Raw genomic sequence first — 22,090 nt, forward strand, 5'->3', positions numbered from 1 at the left:
CATAGTGTGTTATTTGCTTAATCGAAAAGTGAGGTTTTTCCTCCTTAAATTCGCAAAGGGTATCAAAAAAAGAGTATTTTGAAGCTTATCAAATATAATCAAATCTTGCGCACTAATTTGTTTGTTTAGGATAATAATGGAGAAATCAAAATGCGCTTCCAAAGCTAAGAAGTAAAGGAGCCCAGATTCTTCATGTGAAATATAGGTTAAAAATGTTTATGAAACAAGCGATCGGTATCATTTACTAGTCAAGAAAATAATAATAGAATTAGATGCCTAACAAAGAAATAAAAATGAGTCATATTCTCATGTATCTCTACTGAAAGGAGCAACAAAGTCGACAAAAATTTATACCCGAGGAGAAAATTTCAACCCATATAAAGATATAAAGAGCGCTTCAATTTAAAAATATTCGAGAAGGATGAAGTGCCCAATTGAAAAACCATGTAGACCATAAACTTTAAATCACCATTAAAAAAAAATCATTTTTGACTTTAATTTGATGGATTGACCATTTTTGTGAAGGCAATAGATATAATTGTCCATTCCATAGCCACAAGCAAAAATTCTCTTATAATCAATCTCATATAATTATTTCTTACCAAGAACAGCCAATTAACTTAAATGTAATCTAGAGTACCATCCAAGTGAAGTATGATCGAGTAAACCCATCTGCAGCCAATAAATATAGGAGGATAATGAACAATATCCCATGAATAGGAGTCCACGAGGGGAGAAATATTTACGTACGGAGAACACACGCAACTCTCTGTGCGTAATACCCTCCCAATAACTTCTCAATAACTTCTGTAAAGGTTATTGGGGCGTTATTGCGGAGTTATTCCGGCATTATTTGGAGTTAATACCCTTCGCGGTTATACTTTCACATTTTCTATGGTATTAGGGTATTGACTCCAAATAAAGCTGAAATAACTCCGCAATAACCCTCCAATAACCTTCACAGAGGTTATTGAGAAGTTATTGGGAGGGAATTACGCATAGAGAGATGTGTGTGTTCTCCGTACGTAAATATTTCTCCCACAAGGGACCAAAGTTCTTCAATCATTGCCTCCCGTGACTCATAATTTTGATGGCTCCTGAATAACAAGAAGGAATGAGAGTGGAAAATAAACTAGGATGAAATCCATACATTTTGGAGAATGCGTGATTCCAGAAAAAACTGTCGAGGAATCATGATTGAACTTCAACTATCAGGCTCTATGGGAGGAACAACTTAGGCAGGCTCAGATAATGGATCTAGCTCAAAAGGTAGTGCAGTTCAACATTCTCTTTCATACAAAAATTTAGGTTTGAATCATTCAGGACTAGGGCCCAAGTCATCAAAGTTTGAAAGCACATATATCTATGGCAAAGGCTCGACATTAGTAAAAATTAATTTTCAAAGAAAACAACAAGATGAGGAATACTAAATCTATTGGAACTTGGATCATAAGAAAGAAAACCTTTAAGAGAAGTGTTATAAAACATAAAAACTCATTTAGCAAGTTGACTGAAGAGTTTGACATTCATACGTACATGAACAAAGAAGACATGATTGAATGTATGCATTGAGTTGCGTAAGAAAAAGACCAATAAAAAGATTTGAACTTTAAAATACTATAATGTGAGATATTAATTGAGTAGATTGTAATCCCCAAAATTTTGATGGAACAGAGGGTTCAATCAATACTAATTTGAACAAAGTCCGTAAGGTGACGACTCTGATGTTCAACAACTCCATGTTATTATGTTGTATAAAGAAATGGTTATGAGAAACAACTCATTTTTCCATTAGAAAAGCATGAAATACAAGTAACGTGTTTATTGCCGTAATTAGATTTTAACACTTGGATGCTAGAGGAGAACTGGGTTTCAAGAAAATTTAGAAGTCAAGTAATACTTATACTTCAAATTTATAGAAATAAATAAACACATGTATAGTTATTGTAATTGTAAAAAAAAGTCAAAATAATTACCTGCTTTGTACCTGACATATCAAGAGTAATACCCCAGATCACTATAAATATAGTCAAAATAATTTTTGACATGATCACCGTGTGATGAAAACGAAAGAGAATTGCTTTACCAAATTTAAAAGATTAAGCAATCAAAAAAGGCTAGGAAGAGACGTGATCTTTTTTGCCCAACAAACAAGAATTTGCCAGTGAGATAAAATAACAGAATCAAGATGATAAAAAGTTTGTGTCGTAGGTTACCATTATAATTTATTGTAGTACAAGATAATAAGATAACTTTAGAAATAGAAATATATAGAAGAAATAATCATTCAACTTTAGGGCCCTTTATGAGTATCTTCTTCATCATTAGATCATGCACAATGCAATCATTATGAGAGAACCAAATATCACAAAATCAATCAATTTCCAATTAAAATATGGCTTGTGAAAGTTGGGCAAATACAAAAACATCTTTTACACAAAAATAAATTTCACCAATTACATGAATAGATATATGGCTTCCATCAGTAATATGAATAGAAAATAATGATAAAAAATTATGAAGAATATGTGAGTTTGCAATCATATGATTGGATGCACCAGAATCCAAAAAATCAAGATAAAAGAGGCAAAACATCGTAAGTTGTAACTCTAAAATCAATAAAATTTTAATATCTATTTATTGAACCATTTCAAACGTAAGAGTTGATTTATCTATTTCAACTAATTCAACGGTCTAATCAACTAGAAATTTGTTTAGCATCTGATTTACAATTTGGGGCAACATTCTTTAATTATGTGACTAGATAAAGAAGAGAAAGGATGGGAAATTAATCGCCTCAAATGTTTCCAATAACAAAATATATTTATGAGACCGGGCCAATGGGTGGGTCGGGCTTGATGTTGATCGGGCTCATTTGGGTTTTTACTAAGTCAAAGTGGACTTGGGTTGGGCCGAGCCTGCAAAATTTTAATCTTTTCATAGTCAAGTCTGCCCATTCTAAGCTGGCTTATGGCAAGCCCGTCAAACCACCCAATGCCCAGGTTTAGGTGGTATGTTGGAAGGGAGCCGGTTGGCTTGCAAGTGGAGCAAGGGAGAGGGGTTAGAGGGTGGCGAAGGTACAGGAAGGTTGAGGGTAGATGACAACAAGGAGTGGGGTGATGGACGGGTGGGTGCCGCAACAGGTGGTGTTGAGGTGTTTTGCGGCAGTTGTAGGGTTGAAATGGGGTTGGTGGTAGAGAAACTTTTGCGAGTGGGGGGAGGGGGGTTCAGAGGAAGGTAACGGCACGAGAGACGGTCAAACTGGCAAGGGATTAAGGGGAGGTAGTCACGACCTCTAAGCAAAATGCAACCCAAACGCCGACGGTAGAACCCTAAAATCCGGAAAAACTAAACCCCAAACAGATAAATAACATATTTATAATAAAATATAACTAGAATGAGGCCCCTTGGGGGGCAGCTCCAGCCCTAAGTAAGGCCAACTGGTTCAGCCTCCCTGTTAGACCGGCAAACTCCTTGTTGAACCGGTTGAGTTGGTTTAGCCCCTGGCCCCCGTGTCAGTCTCCCGGGGTTGAGGGAGCTTCGACTTCATTTATTGAAGCTTCTGGCTCCTCATAGCACGGTGTTAAGTTTGTGACATTGAACGTAGCAGAAACACTGTAGTCCCCTGACAATTCGATCTCATAAGTGTTGTCATTCACTCTCAGGGTATTATGAAAGGTCAATCTGCTCTAGATTTGAGCTTTCTTAATACTCCCACTGAAAATCTTTCTTTCTTTAGTTGGATCCACACTAGGTCCCCTTCTTGAAAAGTCACCTTCTTCTTAGTCTTATTTTCTTGTGGTTGGTATCTGTGATGTTGATTAGTGATCTCCTTCCCAATCTTTTTGTGGAGCTTCTGAATCTCATGTACCTATTCTTCAGCATCCTCACTAATCTCTGATGTTGACACGAGAGATACTAAAACAAGTGGAGTGAGCGGTTTGCGCCCATACACAACCTCAAATGTGGTGTGTCTCATAGTCTGACTTACGGATTTTGCAAGCAAGCTCGGCTTGAATTAGAATCAAATCTCAGTGTTTAATATTGATATGAAACAAGTGCGGTGAAGCATTAGCGACTCAAGCGAGTCTACATGTTGTATTTGTAGTACCCAAATTTGAGTTTCGAATATAAATTCCACAGTGAACAAGATAAAATCCAATGAGAAAAAGTTCTAATCTGCAATTTTCGGTCCTAGCTTGAAAGTTCAAATTTGGATGTGTGAAACAAGCAACTACTTCTACTTTAATTATGTGAACAGATTTATGTGAAAGAATAATTCTCGCCTAAATTGAATCTTAAAAACCAAAGTATGATGGAGTGACAATAGTAGGAGACTAACAGGAACAACACTCTTCCCTATCTCCATCAGGTAGAATTAATAAAGTTAAGAAATTCTAGTAATGATTTCCCTAGTGAGATCCCCAAATTAAATATTTCCTTATTCATTAGCATTATAACTTGAGTAATATCCCTATTCTCAGAGTTTAATGAAATTAATCTCAGATTTTCCACTAAGGATACTTTCGTGCCTCAAATATCACAAAATAAATTCACACAAAAAGCGGCCAGTTCGCATGTAAACAAAAATGTAAAAGACTAATTTTCACCGATTCACAATGTTGCACAAGTCAAATCATCAAACGCATCCTAGAATTTATATTCATCAAATCAAAAGAGAATCTACAGATTTAGTTCCTAGACATGCTTTAAAACACAAAAATCGTACTTTGTTTCATTAATCAAAATCAACATACAGTAATTTGAGTAAGAAAAACAAACTAGATGTCACCCTGTATGCCTCCACTCAAACGTGCTCCTTGCCTTCTTAGATTACAATCTCTGAATCTCTCACAAGTCCCTCTACTCAAACGTGCTCCTAGCCTTCTTAGATTACAATCTTTGAAACTCTCACAAGTCCTCTACAAATGCCCTACTCTCACACTTGAAGGATTCTCCAGAGAAAATAAATGCTCTTCATCATATGCTCTGAGAATTTCTAAGTAAAAAAGACAAGCCCCACTACCTTCGAGATTTTTTTTTTATATGACCCCCTTTTCCTCCATTTGATATTCACTGAAATTTTAATCAGACGACTGTCGCTCTCCATCTCCTCCTAAACTACCTGAAACCAATTTCAGCACAAAATTGTTGAAGAAATTGGCGCAAGAGCGTCAGTACCTTTTTTAAAAGGCTCTTAAGCGCCTACTACCTAGAGCTTATGCGACGGATACTCTTGTATTGGTGGGCGTTTATGCACCCACTACTAGGTGTATAAACGTCAAACCTTCTATAAGCTATCAGACGCTCCTGCATAGGTGGGCGCTTATGCGCCCACTACTTGGCACATAAGCGTCAAGCCTTGTATGTCTTGAAATAGGAGGTGGCGCTTATGCACCAATACGCCAAGCTCTCTGCCACCCATGGAATAATGTCGCTTATGCATGCGCTAAGCTCTCTGCCGCCCATGGAATAATGTCGCTTATGCGCCAATAGCTTGGCACATATGCATCAAGCTCTCGATCTTAATATGAAGTATGGTGCTTATGTGCCCATAACTTGGAGCATATGCACCAAGCTCTCTGTCCTGCCACTCAAGTGAGCTCAAGCAAACCCTATCAGTTGCACAAATAAAACATAACCAAAAAAAACGTTAAAAAAAAACAAATAATTTAAAAATATTAACCGAAATTAAAACAATTAATTTCACATAATTTACAAATGTTAATTATTCTTTCCAAAAAAGCATCTCAGAAGATTTCCAAAGCTTCGGTTCACTACCTCCACCTGACTGTTCATATGTGGGTGAACTGTTGAACTGAATTGAAGCTTAGTGCCTAGCTTCCCCCACAAGGTCCTCCAAAAGTTACTCAAAGACTTGGCATTTCCATTAGAAGTGATGGTCATGGACATCCCGTGCAGTCTTACAATCTCCCTAAACAACAAATCGACGACAAGCAATGCATCCAGCACTCGGTGGCAGGGTACGAAATGTGTCTATTTTCGAGAATCGATCCAAAACCATAATAAAATTCTTGTTTTATTATGTCCTCGGGAAGCCCACCACAAAATCCATATTAACATCCACCCACGGTCCTCTAGTATTAGTAATGGAGTGTATAGTCCTGCATTTTAATCTTAGGTTTTGGCCATATAGCAAATCTGGCATTACCTGATATGCCTCTCCACATCTCTCATCAGTCGAGGCCAAAAAAAAGTGTTTTCTCACGAGTGCAAAAGTTTTACCCCTACCAAAATGACCTGCAAGTCCTCCACTGTGACTTTCCTGAGCACTGGACTCCCTCAGCGAATATCTAGAAATACACAACTTGCTTCGGTATAGCAGGTAATCATCAGCTCTATAGTACTGCTCGGCAGGCTTCTCCAGACATTGGCCCCAGATTTTCCCAAAATCCTCGTTTGTCCCATACAATTTCTTCACTCCCTCAATGCCTACTACTCGAGCTTGCATCGCATATTCAGCAAATGACGACGGCTCAGTGCGTCTGCTATGTGGTTTAGGCTCTCAGTCTTGTGCTTAAATACGAACTGGAAAGCGCAAAGAACTCCACCCAAGATATGTGTCACCCCTTAAATTGTTATGATTGTTCAAGAATTTAAAAGCCTCGTAATTTGTGAACAAAGTAAACTCGCTCCTCAGTGGGTAGTGGCTCCAGTGATCAAGATCTCTCACAATAATGTCATACATCAAATATTTCCTCCAAGACTCCTTCAGCTTCTCACTGGAGAAGGCTATGGGGTGGCCTCCCTAGCTTAGCACGGTTCCTATCCCCACGTTGGATGCATCACACTCTCCCTCGAAGAGCTGATTGAAATTTGATAATGTCAAAATCGGTGTCTGGGTCACTTTCGCCTTCAGTGTGTCAAAGCTAGTCTGAGCTACATTTGTCCACTAGAATTTATCTCCTTTAAAAAGCATTGTTGGGGGAGCGGTGATGACTAAAGCTCCTGATGAATCGCCTATAGAATGTTGCTAGTCCCAAAAACTGTCTCAGATCGATGAAAGACTGCGGTGCATTCCAGCTCACAATGGTCTCAATATTTATAGAATCAATCTGAATGTCTGCAATAGACACGATATGACCAAAAATGCATATTTGTGCTATCATAAAGTGGCATTTCTTTGGATGGGCGTATAACTTTTATGATCACAAAACTTCAATGACCATCCTAGGTGCTATAAGCGCTCCTCCTCGAATATGTTGCATACCAAAATTTTGTTGAAGTACACCGCCTTCAATTTATAGATGTGAGCCTGGAACACCTGATTCATCACTCTCATGAACATGTTGGGCACATTAGACAATTTGAAAGCATGATTGTCCACTCGTATAATCCATCTTAGGTCTTGAAGGTGGGCTTCCACTCATCTCCTGGCCTCATCCGAATCTGGTTATACCCACTGTATAAGTCGATATTGGAAAATACAATGGCTCCACTCAACCGATCTAAGAGATCGCCGAGGCACAATATGAGGAACTGGTATTTCTAGTAATCTTTTTGATGTTCATATTGTCAATGCACATCATCCACGGTCCATCTTTCTTGAGTACCATTCGGGCGAGAACAGCACACAGACTGGTACTCTCCCTAACCAACCCTCTCACAACAAGATCCTATACCTGACGCGGCAACTCCTCGTACTTTGCAAGTCTCAATATATAGGCAGCCCGATTTTGTAACACTGGTCCGGGTATAAGACTGGTGGCGAGTTGAATGTCTCTTAGAGACGGCAACCCATCTGGAAGATTCTCGATCAACACATGTTGGAAGTCACATAGCAGTGGTTGTATGAGTGTTGGTATCTCAATCTCCTCCTCATTTCCCTCTAGTAGAATCAACATCATTGCCACTAAAGCATTCCGAACCGACTACATGAAGATAGCTCTCAAGATGACTGTCTCCTCTGTGAAGTCTACCCCTCTCGAATCCTTGAAGAGTAAAAGCACGATGGGTCTCCCATACTTTTAAATAATTAAGTATTCTTGAAGCCATCATGTTGGGTCTGGCGGTCGAACTGTCATGGCCTCCCCAACAGAATATGGCACGCATCCATATGGACCACATCACACCACACTGCTCCTGTAATTGATCCCTACTCAAAAATTCAACCAAGCACTGTTGATCCACTCGTATCATGTTTCCCTTTTCAACAAGATAAGAGAGTAGGATTGAGGATGCTTCTATGTGGCCAACCCCAGTTTCTTCACCATCAACGTGGATGCTACATTCTCACAGCTCCCACCATCGATAATCAAGTTGCAATCTTTGCCCTTCACCGTGCACTTGGTGTGAAAAATATTGTGCCTCAGCCATGAATGATCCTTCTTCAACTCCATATGACTGGCATCTCTCCCTCATCTCCCTGGAGCTGAAGTTTCGCCTTTAAAATTTCCTTTGATTCCTCTTCCTCTACTTCCTCTATTTCCTCGACGACGCCCTACTCTATGAATGAAACAATTTAGCTCGTGGGACAGCTGAAGGCTTTGCGTCCGTAGCAGTGGAATCTGAAACATCTCCTAGCAGGCACTGCATTAAGCTACTCTTGTTCGGCTTCTTTCCACTCAGATATGTCTTATCACTTGTATGGTCTTTCCAACTCCTCTAGATGTACCCTTGTCAGTAGTTGTAACTGCACCACTATCTGAATGAGGATTGTTGTCTGCTCTGTTTCTACTTTCTTTCCACCTTCAAAGCTAAGATTCAGACATCTCCCAATGACTAATACGGCTACAGTGGCACCATGTTACTGATAGAGAGCTTCAGGCTCCCCGGATAATGGGCTATGGCATGTTTCTCAGGTTCGGCCAACTCACACTTCATCTGTAACTAGTCAAATTGTGTTGTGAACTCCTCCATTGATGTGTCTCTCTGTTGCAAGTGATGGCGTCTCGAATACATAACCTAGCGGTAGTGAGGTTATGGGTATTTTCTCTAAATCATCTTCCTCATTTTCTCCCACTTGATAAGCTTATCATTGCCCTCTCTCTCTCTCTACCTCTGTAAATTTTCCCACTATAGGTAGGCGCTCTTTTTCAGCTTGATAGTCGCAAGTTTTGCCCTTTTATCCTTGAGCACTTTGTTGTAATCGAAGATTCTCTCAAATTCATGCAATTAGTCGATAAAGTCGTCTGGATCCATACATCCATCGAACCCTAGTAAATCCACGTTGATGCAAAAATTCATGTGTCCTCCATATGCAGCCTCCTCTGATACTAAATTTTGAAGCGTCGAGGTCCAGCTTCCCCATCACTAACGTTTTCCCTAGGGAACAAATTCAAATCCTCTCAGACTTTCCTGATCACAATCAAGGGTAATTTCCCCCGAGTCTCATCATCAATCTCTGCAAGGCTTTGCTGAAGTCGGATGATCTCTCGTTGAATCTTGTACCGGGTATGTTCCGGCATGTATCTCCTTGGTGGCATGATTATGGTTTGGGCATTGGAAGAGGTAGTTGAGCATATGAAAGAAATTTTTTGGTGGGGGTGGTTTGGGTAAAGCAAATTATAGGAAAACCTCAGATAGGACTAGGATTAGTCTGGCTCATTAACGCAAAAGTCGATAGGAAAACTGATTTTTATTACGCCACAACATGTTACAATCAAGACTCAAAACAGGAAATGAAAAACAACACAACACGAATCTCATACTATGGCGTAGCAGAATAGTCGGTGGACAATGGTGAAAGGGTTGTGACAGGGGGGTGGTAGGTTGGAAAGGAGTTGGTTGGCTTGCTAGTAAAGCAGAGGAGACGGGTTAGAGGGTGGCAGCGGTACAGAAAGGCTGAGGGTATACGGCAATAAGAAGTGGGGTGGGGTTTTGTATGGGTGGACGACCATAGCAGGTGGTGTTGAGGTATTTTGCGAAAAATGTAAGGTTGAAGTGGGGCTGGCAGTAGAGAAACTGGGGGGGCCGCCGACAGCAGGCTGACAGAAAGGTCAAGGGCGTGGGGGAAGGCAATGACAGAGACGGGTGAACATGTAAGGAATTAAAGGGAGCTAGTCACCACCTGTCCTAAGATACAACCCTAGCAAGGGAGAAACATCAACGACAAAAACCTAAAATCAAAAAAAAAAAAAAAAAAAAAAAAAAAAACTAAACAAAAAAACAACATATTTATAATGAAAGAAAACTAGGAGGGGGAAACCCCTCCCCTTCGGAGGTAGTTCCAACCCTAAGTAGGATTGGTCGGTTTAGCCTCCTTGTTGGATCGACAACCTCCTTGTTGAATCGGTTCAGGCCCTAACCCCCGCAACATGATGTGCTAAAATTTTTAAAGATAATAGTAAACTTTCTTTGCACAATTAGTAACAATATGCCCATTGTCCTTGCAATAGGAGTTTTGCATGCATTGCAAATCCCTACTTTTTTTTTCTTATAGATTGCATAAGCAAATGCAATCTATTTCTTTTTTTTTTTTTTTACTCAAAGGTGATTTTTGTCTCAAGATGTTGCTCTTTCTGAAGTAATTCTTTAAAACAAGCATCTAAGGAGAGAGATTGCAATTCATTAAATTGGAGCAAGCAGTCTCAAATTCATGATGAAGTTTTATCAAAAATTGATCTCCCTTATTTTGTTTATGAACCTCTTGAACAATAGAATGAGATTCGATGGGAATTTCAGCATAAATCATGTCAAAAAACCTTCAATCCATAAATTTTGAAATCTAAAGAAATAATTTTGAATTGAGATATAGCCTTAGCTGTAACCAGAAATCTCAAATTATGATCAAAAAACATCCAGCTATATTATCTTAAATATAAAACTTTCATAAATGCTCTAACATAGCGTTGGCTATCATATATGGCCTTAAAATTAGAATAATTGCTAAATTAAAATATCTTAAGAACCATATCATGACATTTGCATCTTTGATTTGCCAACAAGCCATTTTAGAGAACTCAATGTGGGCAAGTTCACTACCATCAATGTGTTATTAAAGTTAGTGCCATATATAAGTTGCTGTTCGAATAGCTAGGGAACATGATGTGTCTTTTCATATTAAAAATCACCAAGGAATGAATGAGCTAGATGAGTGCTGAGAGTAGAATAAGGAGATCGATGTTCCAAGTGCCACTAGCTAAGCCCAAGAGCTCATAGTATTGATCTGCCTAAACCTAAGCTGATAGCTTAGAGTTGAGCATTGGAAACCGCAAAGAGAAACGGGCATCCTAGAGAATATGCACTGCAATGCACGCTACACAAGGGATCATCAATCGATAGGCGAAGGATCATACTGAGACGGCATAGCATGCCGCACTGGGAGTCCAGCTAAAAGATCATCAAGAGAGTTCACACCATGAGAACGAGACTTGCGTTAGAAGAATACTTTAGATTGCTATCATATAAATTAGATTGCTTTTATTTGTGAGTTCACATTATAAAGACGAATACTTTGGCATATAAAAGAATGAATTACAACCACTGTAACAATCAAATCAAGCAAAATTATAAACCTACAATTTTACTCTTACATGGAAAGATTTACAGCAATATTACATTATTAAAGGAAATCTACAACAATAATTATATGGCCATAGCACAGGAATCCTAAAGTTATTATGACAAAATTTTCCAAAAGGCAATATAAAAAATCCAACTGATAATTAATAAAGAATTAAATAGATCTTGTACAACAAAAAATAATAAATTTTTCAAAATATTCAAAAATTCCATACCCAAATTTTACATCATGTTTAAATATATCACATTAATGCTTCACAAGCATAAACTAATGAATTATTGGCAAGAAAAAGCAAACAATTACCTCATAGACCTTTCTTCTGTCATGGAGAAGGTATTGTGGCTTCAGCTCATTTACTAAGAATGGCCTATAATAGGAAATAAAAAATGCTTAACAAGAATACCAAATCTAAAGATCAAAATATGATGAACTAGTAAAGACAAGAAAAATCAAAAATTAAGGAAAGCTCAAATAAAAAACAACAATAAATCTTATGAGAATATGTCTCAAATGTAGAATGAAGCAAAAAAATAATAATAAAATAGAGGGATGCAAAGTTTAAGGAGACACAATGGTCAAGTGGCTCAATTAACAATAAAATACAAATAAACCCCTTCCCATTTAAAAAACTTTGTACGCAATGTCATTATCTTTCCAAGAGATTTAAAATGCGGGTCGTTTTCTCCCACATTATAAAGTAAACATTTTCTATTTTCTACCTAGTACAATAGCAGTCTTGTAACATTCAAATCCAATAGGTTATTCCCAAGAGGTGTGAATGAAAAAAACAAATGTAAATTTTCATTACATCCATTTTTTTAATAATATTGTTATCCTTGTTCCCTCTATCTCTCTCTCATGCATATGCGGTAACATCATCCAAAGGCCAAGCACAAACACTACCTTTCTCCTTTTCTTTCACTACATATTTATGGATCAAACATCTGCAAGAGAAGAGACGTGTTATTGCTAACAACCCCAACAAAAATTAAATAAAGAGAGATTACAATGAAGGAGCCACCTAACAAAAATTTTATCAAGAGAGAAAAAAAGGGGAAAAGGAAACGAAAATAATAGTGGAGGACCTATATACAAGTAATCACATGAAACTTCTCAAAAAAAATTATTGTATTCTTATCAAATTCAAGGAGTAAAATAAGGCTAGCATATGAATCAATGGATCAAATAAACAGATTTTAAAAACCATATGAATCTAATTACCATGAAATTTTCTAAAAAATCCATAAAACATTTACACAAAATAAACATAAATGCAACCCCTTCTTCCATTAACCCCTATTGCAAATAAAGGCATTATTTTTTTTGCTTTAAAACTCACCCATGATGATTAGGGTATTTGGGAGGAGAAAAAGAGGTTTAAAGAGCAGGGTGAGCTGGCGTAATTAAAAAAACTATATATGTTGTTTAATTATAGATTTGTTAGTTTTCCACTATCTTTGGCACCCATTTGAATTATATAACAAAATCTAGCAAAGTGACACATATCAACCCCATTTACTTATTTGAAGTCCTTCGAAGTACATGCATATTATTTTCATATTTGAAATAACCATTTTTACGCATGGATTTTAGACCTCTTAATAACATTATTAATAAGACTTCAAAAAGTTTCTAGCAAAAACTAAACCATCCAACCTTACAAGATAAGCTGAACAAAACTATAATCATCTATTTCATCAAGTGACTCCTATATATAGTGTAAGTGAACTTCTTCTTTTTATCACTTTATGCTGTTTATTTCATCAAGTAATAACATAATGTAACATTAAACACATCCAAAATTTACCGCATGTTATCTAATAACCGAGTTGTGAACTCTAAGAATATAACTCCAGCTTGTACATTCAAGCGATTCTAAATCAAATTTGCATAAACTGAAGTGAAAATTATGCAAGTCACTATCCTGTATATTCTCCCTCTGATGAGAACTTTCTGAACCAGTTCAATGTTTTCCAAAGGTACAGGACCATGCAGTTGATTACCAATCCCAATCACAACAGAGAACTTTTGATAAGCTAGTTTGTAGGATCCATGAAGCTTTGCTTTAATAATAGTAATCTAGTTTGGGGAAAAAAATATAACACGATTGTATCAAAGAAGATGGTAGAGGAACGGTGCAAGCTCGATCAAGATCTCATGATTTCATCTTGGATAGTAATAAACCTAACATAACGACAATTCCTAGACAATAATAACAAGATATAATGTCTAGAGACACTTTATAAACCTAAAGTAAAAGATTGTAGAAGGGGTCAAATTTGCATGACTTTTGACGTGCAATTCAAAAACATAGCAATTGAAAAACATCTAGGCTTAGTTCACAATATATAACATCATTGCAATCAATCAAAACACCAAATGGGGGATAGATATCACGTCCTTCTTGGCATGAGAGTTTTGAGTGCGAAGGAATTCTCTTCAGTAATGGTTTGTTTGCTACTGTCCATCATCAGGAGAAAAGTCCAAATTTTCCTCAACGTTTAAGAGAGTGTTTTCATAATAAGATCGCTCCAATTATGATATCCTAATAATTGAACTCTTAATCAAGGTGCTTTGATTTTTTGTTCTAGCAGGAGATTGTCAATACATGAGCCATGCTGGCTCGAATTACAAAGTATCGCACTTAGACATGGGAATCACAAACTGAGACTTGAAGAAGGTCTGATGCTCATGTTTTTATTTTGATTTTTATGTCAATATGACCTTGCTAATATGTCTTATCAATTCTACTAGTTTGCTCGCAGAGGATCAAAGTTGGTCATGGAGCACCGAATATTGAGAATTCAGGTAAACTTTTAGCACTTCTAAACATACCACAAATTTTGCATCCCTCAAAATTCGACCGAATCAATTTTATAAAACTTTACTAGACAAATCAATCAATTTGATATATAACACCATGCATGAATTTTAAACGTATTAGAATATATAAAATTATGAAAAAATAGTTAAATTAACCTTAATTAATTTCCTATTTCCCTATCACTGTTCCCAACCGACATTCCCCGCACTTAGGAGTGCATGTAAAGGTTGAATTTTAATAAAACAAATTGGATTAAATGGAATCCAAGCTACTCTACTTCTCTCTTGATTCCTTCTTCCTTCGTGAAGCTCGGCTCGGTCCTTATAACAGGCATGACAAACGACCGCGGAATGTTCGATCACGTGATTCGGAGTTAAAAGGAGAAAACGAAATGTATTAAACCCTCTTTCAAGATGTTATGGGCATTCATTTCCTTTTGTACGTTTTCATTTTAATACTTACTAAGAATTCAAGCATTCCATGTGTTTCCTATTGTTGTAGCTTTGCGGGAACAACCATGGAACTGTAGAACCAAGAACTACGCTCTCTGGTTGGTCCATTTCATGAGTTGGGGAATGGCTAAGGGGAAAGGAAGAAGAGGAAGCGGACTAGAAAAGTATCGAGGAGGCATATTTATACCGAGAAATCATATTTGGGGTTAAACTAAGATCTCAATAATGAATTTCATGTTTTTTATACTAGGCGGCAAGCTCCGGGCAAACTTGAGTCCGTCAATTCAAATAAAATACTCATGTACAAACTTAAGAAAAATAACTCTTGCTAGGTTTTCATGTGATTATATTTGACACTATAGTATTTAGAATTTTATTCATATTTAGATGAATATCTGCATTGACTATATGAATGCAAATTTTATTTGTCCCTTATGATGCATATGATTTTATTATGTTATGAATCTAAGGAATATTTTTATGAAATTATTGCTTGCAGGTATTCGTTTACTATGATTCATGCGTATAATATGTGAAATGACTATCACAAATGTTTGTTATAAGAATTGTGATTTTAGAAATGTCATAAATTATGTTATAGATAGGCTATTATATGAATACTTGAAAAAATGGATAATAGAGAGCAACGGGATCCCCGACTCTTGGCTTTTAGACGAAGACGAAACTCTGAGAATCGTTGGGACCATACAGGGATAGAAATATCAATGGGGCTATTAATAATGCTACATTGGGAGGGGCCCAATGTTTATCAATAGTTAATGTAAAAATCGGGTTGGGTGGTAACTCATAACATAACAAGACATGAAAATAGTTGAGGCCTCAATAATTAAAAATGGCAATCATATAAAGAGATTGACGACTTATGAATATGTTTATGATTACACATAAATAAATGAAATATATATTTTATATGGCAGTCATAATTTTCTGCATTACACGTCTTTCTTTTACAGATTTTATACAATTATAACATATTGTGACATGTGTTTTGACCGTGTACAAGAGTTACATATGCGTATGCATGTTGTTTCTTTTCATGTATAAAATCTTATTTTAGCCTTAATTTCGATGAGTTTATTGTAACTCACTCCACGTTGTTGACTTTCAGAGAGTGGTAAGGAGCACCAGGGCAAATAGCCATGTGTGACATGTATTGTTTTTTAATTTCATAGTTTTGAGAGTTTGTGCATACTTTTGGGAATGTTCATCTATTATTTTGAATTCAACAGCTTTGCATATATATTTTGATGATGAGTTTAAAGCTTCCAAATATATGAATGAATAATAAAGTGAAATGAATCATGTATGTTTGCGCGATTTAGTTTGACTGATTCTTTACTCATTAGGCATTGATTATGCAAGTCAGAATGGGTACTGGTGAGAATTTAGTTTAGCCAAATCACTTAACTCTATCGCATCGCGATTGACCCTTAAAAGATGGTCAGTTGGGACGTGATAGGTCAGATTTATAAATGTGGAGCATTTGAATTCAATTTTATCTTAATAACTATAGCAAGCAATGCATTGTTGGTTGGGGCTTCTATCTTGAATATTTGAGGAAGACTTGTCAGTTGAGACATATGTCCCTACCCTATCAGTAAAGCGGCCCAAAGTGTTTATTACTTTAATGAATTTTACTAAGACATGTCAAAAAATACCTTAAAAATGCATTTCAAATTATTTCCAGTTGAGACATATGTCCCTAACCTATCAGTAAAGCGGCCCAAAGTGTTTATTATTTTAATGAATTTTACTAAGACATCTCAAAAAATACCTTAAAAATGCATTTCAAATTATTTTAGCAATGATTATGATTGAATTATCAGCCGACAATTTGCGATGAAAAAAGATTAGTTTGATCTCAAACAAAAGGCATTACTTTTGCATTGGTGATTGTTGGAGAGTCACGATCATCTTAGCATCATCATTCTTTTGGAGAGGATCAAGTGAAAAAATTGGGATTAGTAGTCCTATCATACAGGAAGAACTTTCATGTTTATTGATCATAAAATGATTTGAAGGTCGTATGCCAATGTCATGCCAAAATCTTCGGTAGGATTTAAGGTTCAATTCTTTATTCCCCAAAATGAGATGAAACACACTTATACGATTAGACCAGGGTGAAGGAATTATATTTATTCTTTTATCACTTGTAGGAGAATAAAACCTATCAACTCTGCTCCTCGTATATGGATGATTGAGTCATGAATAAATTTCTAGTTTCTTCATATTTCTGCTTGATATTTTTGCAAGTTATTCATGTTTTTCAGGCAATAAAATGGAGTTGAATGCCTCAAAATAAGCATGAAATAATTTAAAATTGTTCAAAGTATTTTATCAAATTTTCTTCAATTCTTTTATGCTTTTTTCCTGTTTTTTGGGATTTATCTTAAATTTTTCTTTTATTTTCTATAATTTGTTCATTTTTTATGCATAAAAATTTAAAAAAATTAGATGTCGTCCTCATCCTCTCCACTCACTTGAGCAAGTATGCCAGCAATGGGATGCTAAATGTTGGAACTTACAAGTATTTCAAAGAAATTGGTAAGTTACCATCTAAGTTCAACTTCCCTCAAAAAGTACATGCAACATTTTGGAGCAGTTCCAGATACAATTTTTATGTTCTCATTGAAATTTATGTATTCATTGAAATGTATGTAGAATTTTCCATATTTTTAGGCATGCACAAGCTCTTTGCATAGTGCAATTCGACTCAGAATTTGTCTTATTATGTGTGTCCATCACTCAAAATTTTCCAATATGACCTTTTTCTTATTGCAAAATGAGCATAAGGTTTCACATTTGTGTAAATTTGGTAGTATTTAAAGCATTTGCATGCTTTTCTACTCGAGCAGCGTACTCATTTTTTTTGTCCATTTGCAATTTCAATTATAAGTATGAATTGCAACGTAAAATCTTAGTAATAATTCAAATGAACCAGTTTACACATTTTTAACTACACAACTTTTGAATAATCATTTATAGTGCTTTTCATAACAAGATGGGGGTGTATGATTGTTTAAAGGTGGTTCCCTGCACGAAGAATGTAGAAATGCAATATTATAATTGCCTTGATATGTCAAGAACGATGCATATGGTAAGCATTCGAAGAAGCGAGATCACTCCATATAGATTGTTCGAGATCGGCATCATATTTGGGAAATGAAGATAAATAATTTATAGCTAGTGAAAGTAAGAAGGTTAGACATGATGGAGTTCCCCTATAAATATATATTATTATACCCTCTCATTTCTTTATATATATATAATTTAACATTATTAATAATATCCTTATTATTTTTTTAGTTACAGGTGTGTGTGCATTCCCCTATAAATTCTCTCCCTCACATATGATATATTTCACTCATGCCATGCATCTCAAGTCAAGTAGAACGACGGTCTCCCTAAACAATTTCAGTATACTTGATGCATTAGAATGGTCATTTCGCTAGAATAAGCAATGAATTTATGATGTTTTGAGACAAATTTTTGTGAAGGTGTATTCATCTGTCTTTGTTGTCATTGTTGCTGACCCAGTCAACTTATGAACCAAATATGTAAGGCAACACAAACCGAATAGAAAATAGACATTGAAGTCATTAATAATGAAATTCAGATAAACATATAATCTATAACCACAAAAAGAAACCATAGCATAAAAAAGTTGTATTAATTGAGCAAATAAAGGTACTAGCATGCAAGAATCCTCACTTCCGTAGTTCAGCATAAGCCTCTGCTTTTTTGAGCGGATAACCCGATGAATAGAAGGCAATCAAGCAATCACAAATCGGCCAGCTGAAATTCAAAAAAAAACACTCGTTGACACACATGAATAGTTAACCAGAATCTGCCAATGGCTAAAAAGCTTCAGTGGAAAAGCATCTCAAAGACAATGTGAACTGTGCTGGAAAATAAGCTCACAATAAATAACATCAAATATTAAACTCACAAAAAATAACATGAAAAATAAAATTCACTTAATAAAGAAAGATACGAAGGAAAAATGGTTAATTAAAATATTAAAATAGTAAAATGTCATTCAACTAGGAAAAAATGGTGCCTCTAAAACAGACGGTCTTACCTAGGATGCCTAGAATTTCTTTCATAAACTAATATGACAAGTGATATAATCCAGAAAATCACTTTATGCATTTCTTCAGATTAACACAGCATGGACTATTTAAATGAGCATAAAACAGTATTTAACTTGTAAAAAACATGTTACAGAATAAGTAATCTTCAGTTAACTCCTAAGAGCAGAGATAATAGCTAAAATAGTATTTAATTATCATAAAAAGTGGTTTTAGTGATGCAAAATTGAAATGCAGGTTCAAGATGATTTGATGCCAATATATGGAATTTGGCACGGCAAATTCAGCTCATTAGCATAGCCTGCTCGTTGGCCAAACAGTAAAGAGCCACAGATAGTTCCTTTTGCTAGAACATGGCAGAATAAAGTAAATCATTAAGCCTGAGAGATTCAAACAGATATCCATCCAAAAGTCAAATTGCTAATACCTGCAAAAGTGATAATGATGTGGCTGTCAAGGGTGACCGATGAGGGAGCCGGCAGTTGTGTCTAACGCCTGGTATTTTGAGAGCCGGGCTGACTCTTTCGGGGGTCGTGTGTTGATTCAATACAGCCGTCGGCGTCTCTGTTTTCCCTTCTAAAGTTGTATCTAGGAGTTTGTGTGGTGCTCCGATAATATCTCACTCCCGATGTACCCGATGTAGTAGTTATCCTTTAGCTTCTTTCCCACATCGCTCCCCATCACCCTCCCTTGCTACAGCAGCCCATAACAGCCACTCCCCTAATGTTTTCTGCAATTCCAGATGCCGCCAGCTGCCTTCCCTCCCCCATTCCTCACCACTGCCCAGAACTGTGCCGCCTGCTGTTTTCCTGCAGTCCAGCCCACTTCCCTACTTGCTGCCGCCCCGGAAAGCAAGTACCTACCGCCTTACTGTTGTTTTCCCCGCGGTGCAGCCCACCTCGCTACTTGCTGGCACCCAGGACAGCAAGTACCAGCTATTTCCCTACTGTACCCGTCACCTGCTCTACTTCCTCATCTTGTCGTCGCCCATCCAAGACCTTAACAGCCACAACCACCACCTTAGATTCATCCTAGTTGTGTTGTGTGTTGTGTGTCGTGTTTGCTACAATTTCATATTTTTGTTTGTTTGGTTGTAATTTTCTATTCGAATTCAGCAATAATATTATTTTCCAATTGTTGTTTGGTTCAATTCAGGTATCAAATAAAGTCAATTCAAAAGCTTTGCTTGAGAAAAATGGCTTTGACATCATATGCAGAAAGCCACATAAAACCCGTGCATGGTGGTAAGCTAATCCAAAGGGATGGAAGATGAGTGCCCAACCTATTTTAAGCTGATGTTGCAAAACAAATGTACGATGTCACGTATCTAAACTAAATGAATAATTGCATACAAATACGATGGTTTTGTACAAAGACAGCCATGGATAATAAAGTAGGTAGACTAACAAATTATATGTGGAAACTATAATCCATGCTTTATAACATCAGAAATAGTGCTTTTTGTGTTAGCCATGAGAAAATTTTATAACAAAATGCAATATTATGTGATGACATACTCTTCTACAGGCTCCTCGAGAATAACTTTGTCCCCAAATAATATTATCTGCATCAAAAGGTAACCAATCAACACATCGATAACTATAATAGAAGCACAATAATAAGCAGTTCTCCACTAGAGTAGAATAAAGGTATAAACTAACTATACGAAAAATCAGCATCAGAAATACATCTGTCCCTGGTCAAAAACTTAAGTTGCAGATTAATGTATCATTTCACATCTACCTTATTCATTTGGAAAATGGGTTTAATATTACGAGATAATGACGGTGTTTGGTAGGATAATTTAAATAGGATTTTGTCATAACTTTGGAGTAAATCCAGCCAAACATTAAAAAAATGAAAATTAAATCCAACACTTCTTTAAATCAAATTGTATCGTGTTCCGCCTTTTCTTCCGGCATTTCGTCACTTTTAGGACGTAAATACAATTAATAGATATTGTGAGATGGATTTCAGAATTGCTTCCTGTTGTCGTTCGTGAGCATATCTCCCCCACACAGCTATCAGATTTATCTAGACTTGATAAATCTTATTTAACATAAATTCAGGTTGCAGCTAATCCCCGCCAAAGTGTCGCAAATATGAATGCCATGAAATCTTGATACCATAAATGGAAATATTCCTCATCAACGCAAGAAGGAAATCAAAATACCTTCATAGTTATATTAATCAACTTTTAACTAGACTAAACTTACTTCTATCATCATCATATAGACATCGTATTATTTGAAACGGATTCGAGACACCGTATTACTACAAGTGAACGAATTATATAAAGACATTTTCTTCGAGATCCATTCGCCTATAGCACGGGTCAATAAAAAAAAAATGGTCGGGATATTTTCATACGTTAAAAATGTAACGATCATTGAAAAATGCAAACCAACCTCAAATTCCCCAAAAGCCTGCAGCCTCTCCAAAATTTGCCCCATGGGCGCAGAGTGCACCTACGATCAAACAAAAACAATAAAAAATAAGAAGCAAGGAAACAAACGACCAGCCATTCCAATTTGAAATCAAACAACCCTCCAACTGCATTAAACCAATCCCAATATGATAAAACACCCGCAAAAACAACCATTCTTATTTCCTTCCAACGCAAAACCGATCGATGAGACCAAGCACAGACGAATTTTAGTAAGAAATAGAACCTCTGCTCCGCATTTCACCTTCTTTTCCATGACGCAAACGCCGATCTTAATCTTTCCCAACGCGGCGGCGCCTTGCGTCACCATTTCTATCCACCTCTCTGTCTACCACGCACACACGCACAAACACAAACCGCTAAGGGATTCCCGATCGGCGAATGGAGCCTAGCGGATGCCGAGAATTATACTCCCCAATCTGTCTCGTCTATTTCATTAGATCCGGATCAAGGAAGATACCGAGAATTCCACCCCCCAATCCGTCGTTTATTTCATGAGATCCGGATCAAGGCATATATATCACCATTCCTCCTCCTCCACTGTACGGTGGATCCTTTTCAGTGAGCGACTTGGTGGGGTTGATTCGGGCGAATTGGAATAAGGCTTAAAAGGGAAATGAATCCGGCTGGAATCGATATCTTGAAGTGGGTCATTGACCTGCCCGCTTTTTGGAATTTGGAAGAACCGTTTTGCGGCGGGTCAGCGGGAAGTGGGAACCAGCCGGTTCGCGTGCTCTGTGCTGACCCGGCTTTGTGCGGGGAGCGGTTTCG

General features: G+C 36.9%; 1 protein-coding gene across 6 annotated transcripts in view; it reads right to left on the reverse strand.

Annotated features, from left to right (window-relative positions):
• LOC110019613 (inositol hexakisphosphate and diphosphoinositol-pentakisphosphate kinase 2-like) overlaps window positions 1–22,013 on the reverse strand; it is a 175,557-nt gene extending 153,544 nt beyond the window's left edge. For 3 of the 6 annotated variants that reach the window (XM_020717352.1, XM_020717350.1, XM_020717349.1), the window contains exons 1-5: window positions 21,546–22,013; window positions 21,282–21,341; window positions 20,391–20,437; window positions 18,494–18,577; window positions 11,789–11,852 (exon numbers count right to left, since the gene is read on the reverse strand). In XM_020717352.1, coding sequence (XP_020573011.1) covers window positions 11,789–11,852; window positions 18,494–18,577; window positions 20,391–20,437; window positions 21,282–21,341; window positions 21,546–21,629 — 339 coding nt within the window. In that variant the 5' untranslated portion in view covers window positions 21,630–22,013. Of the gene's footprint in view, window positions 1–11,788; window positions 11,853–18,493; window positions 18,578–20,390; window positions 20,438–21,281; window positions 21,342–21,545 lie in introns of those variants that run through there. The other 3 variants (XM_020717353.1, XM_020717351.1, XM_020717354.1) reach the window with 2 other exon arrangements.
• Between the last annotated feature and the right edge of the window lie 77 nt (window positions 22,014–22,090).

This window comes from Phalaenopsis equestris, unplaced genomic scaffold, assembly GCF_001263595.1.
Source record: "Phalaenopsis equestris unplaced genomic scaffold, ASM126359v1 Scaffold000064, whole genome shotgun sequence".
Classification (NCBI taxonomy): Eukaryota; Viridiplantae; Streptophyta; class Magnoliopsida; order Asparagales; family Orchidaceae; genus Phalaenopsis; species Phalaenopsis equestris.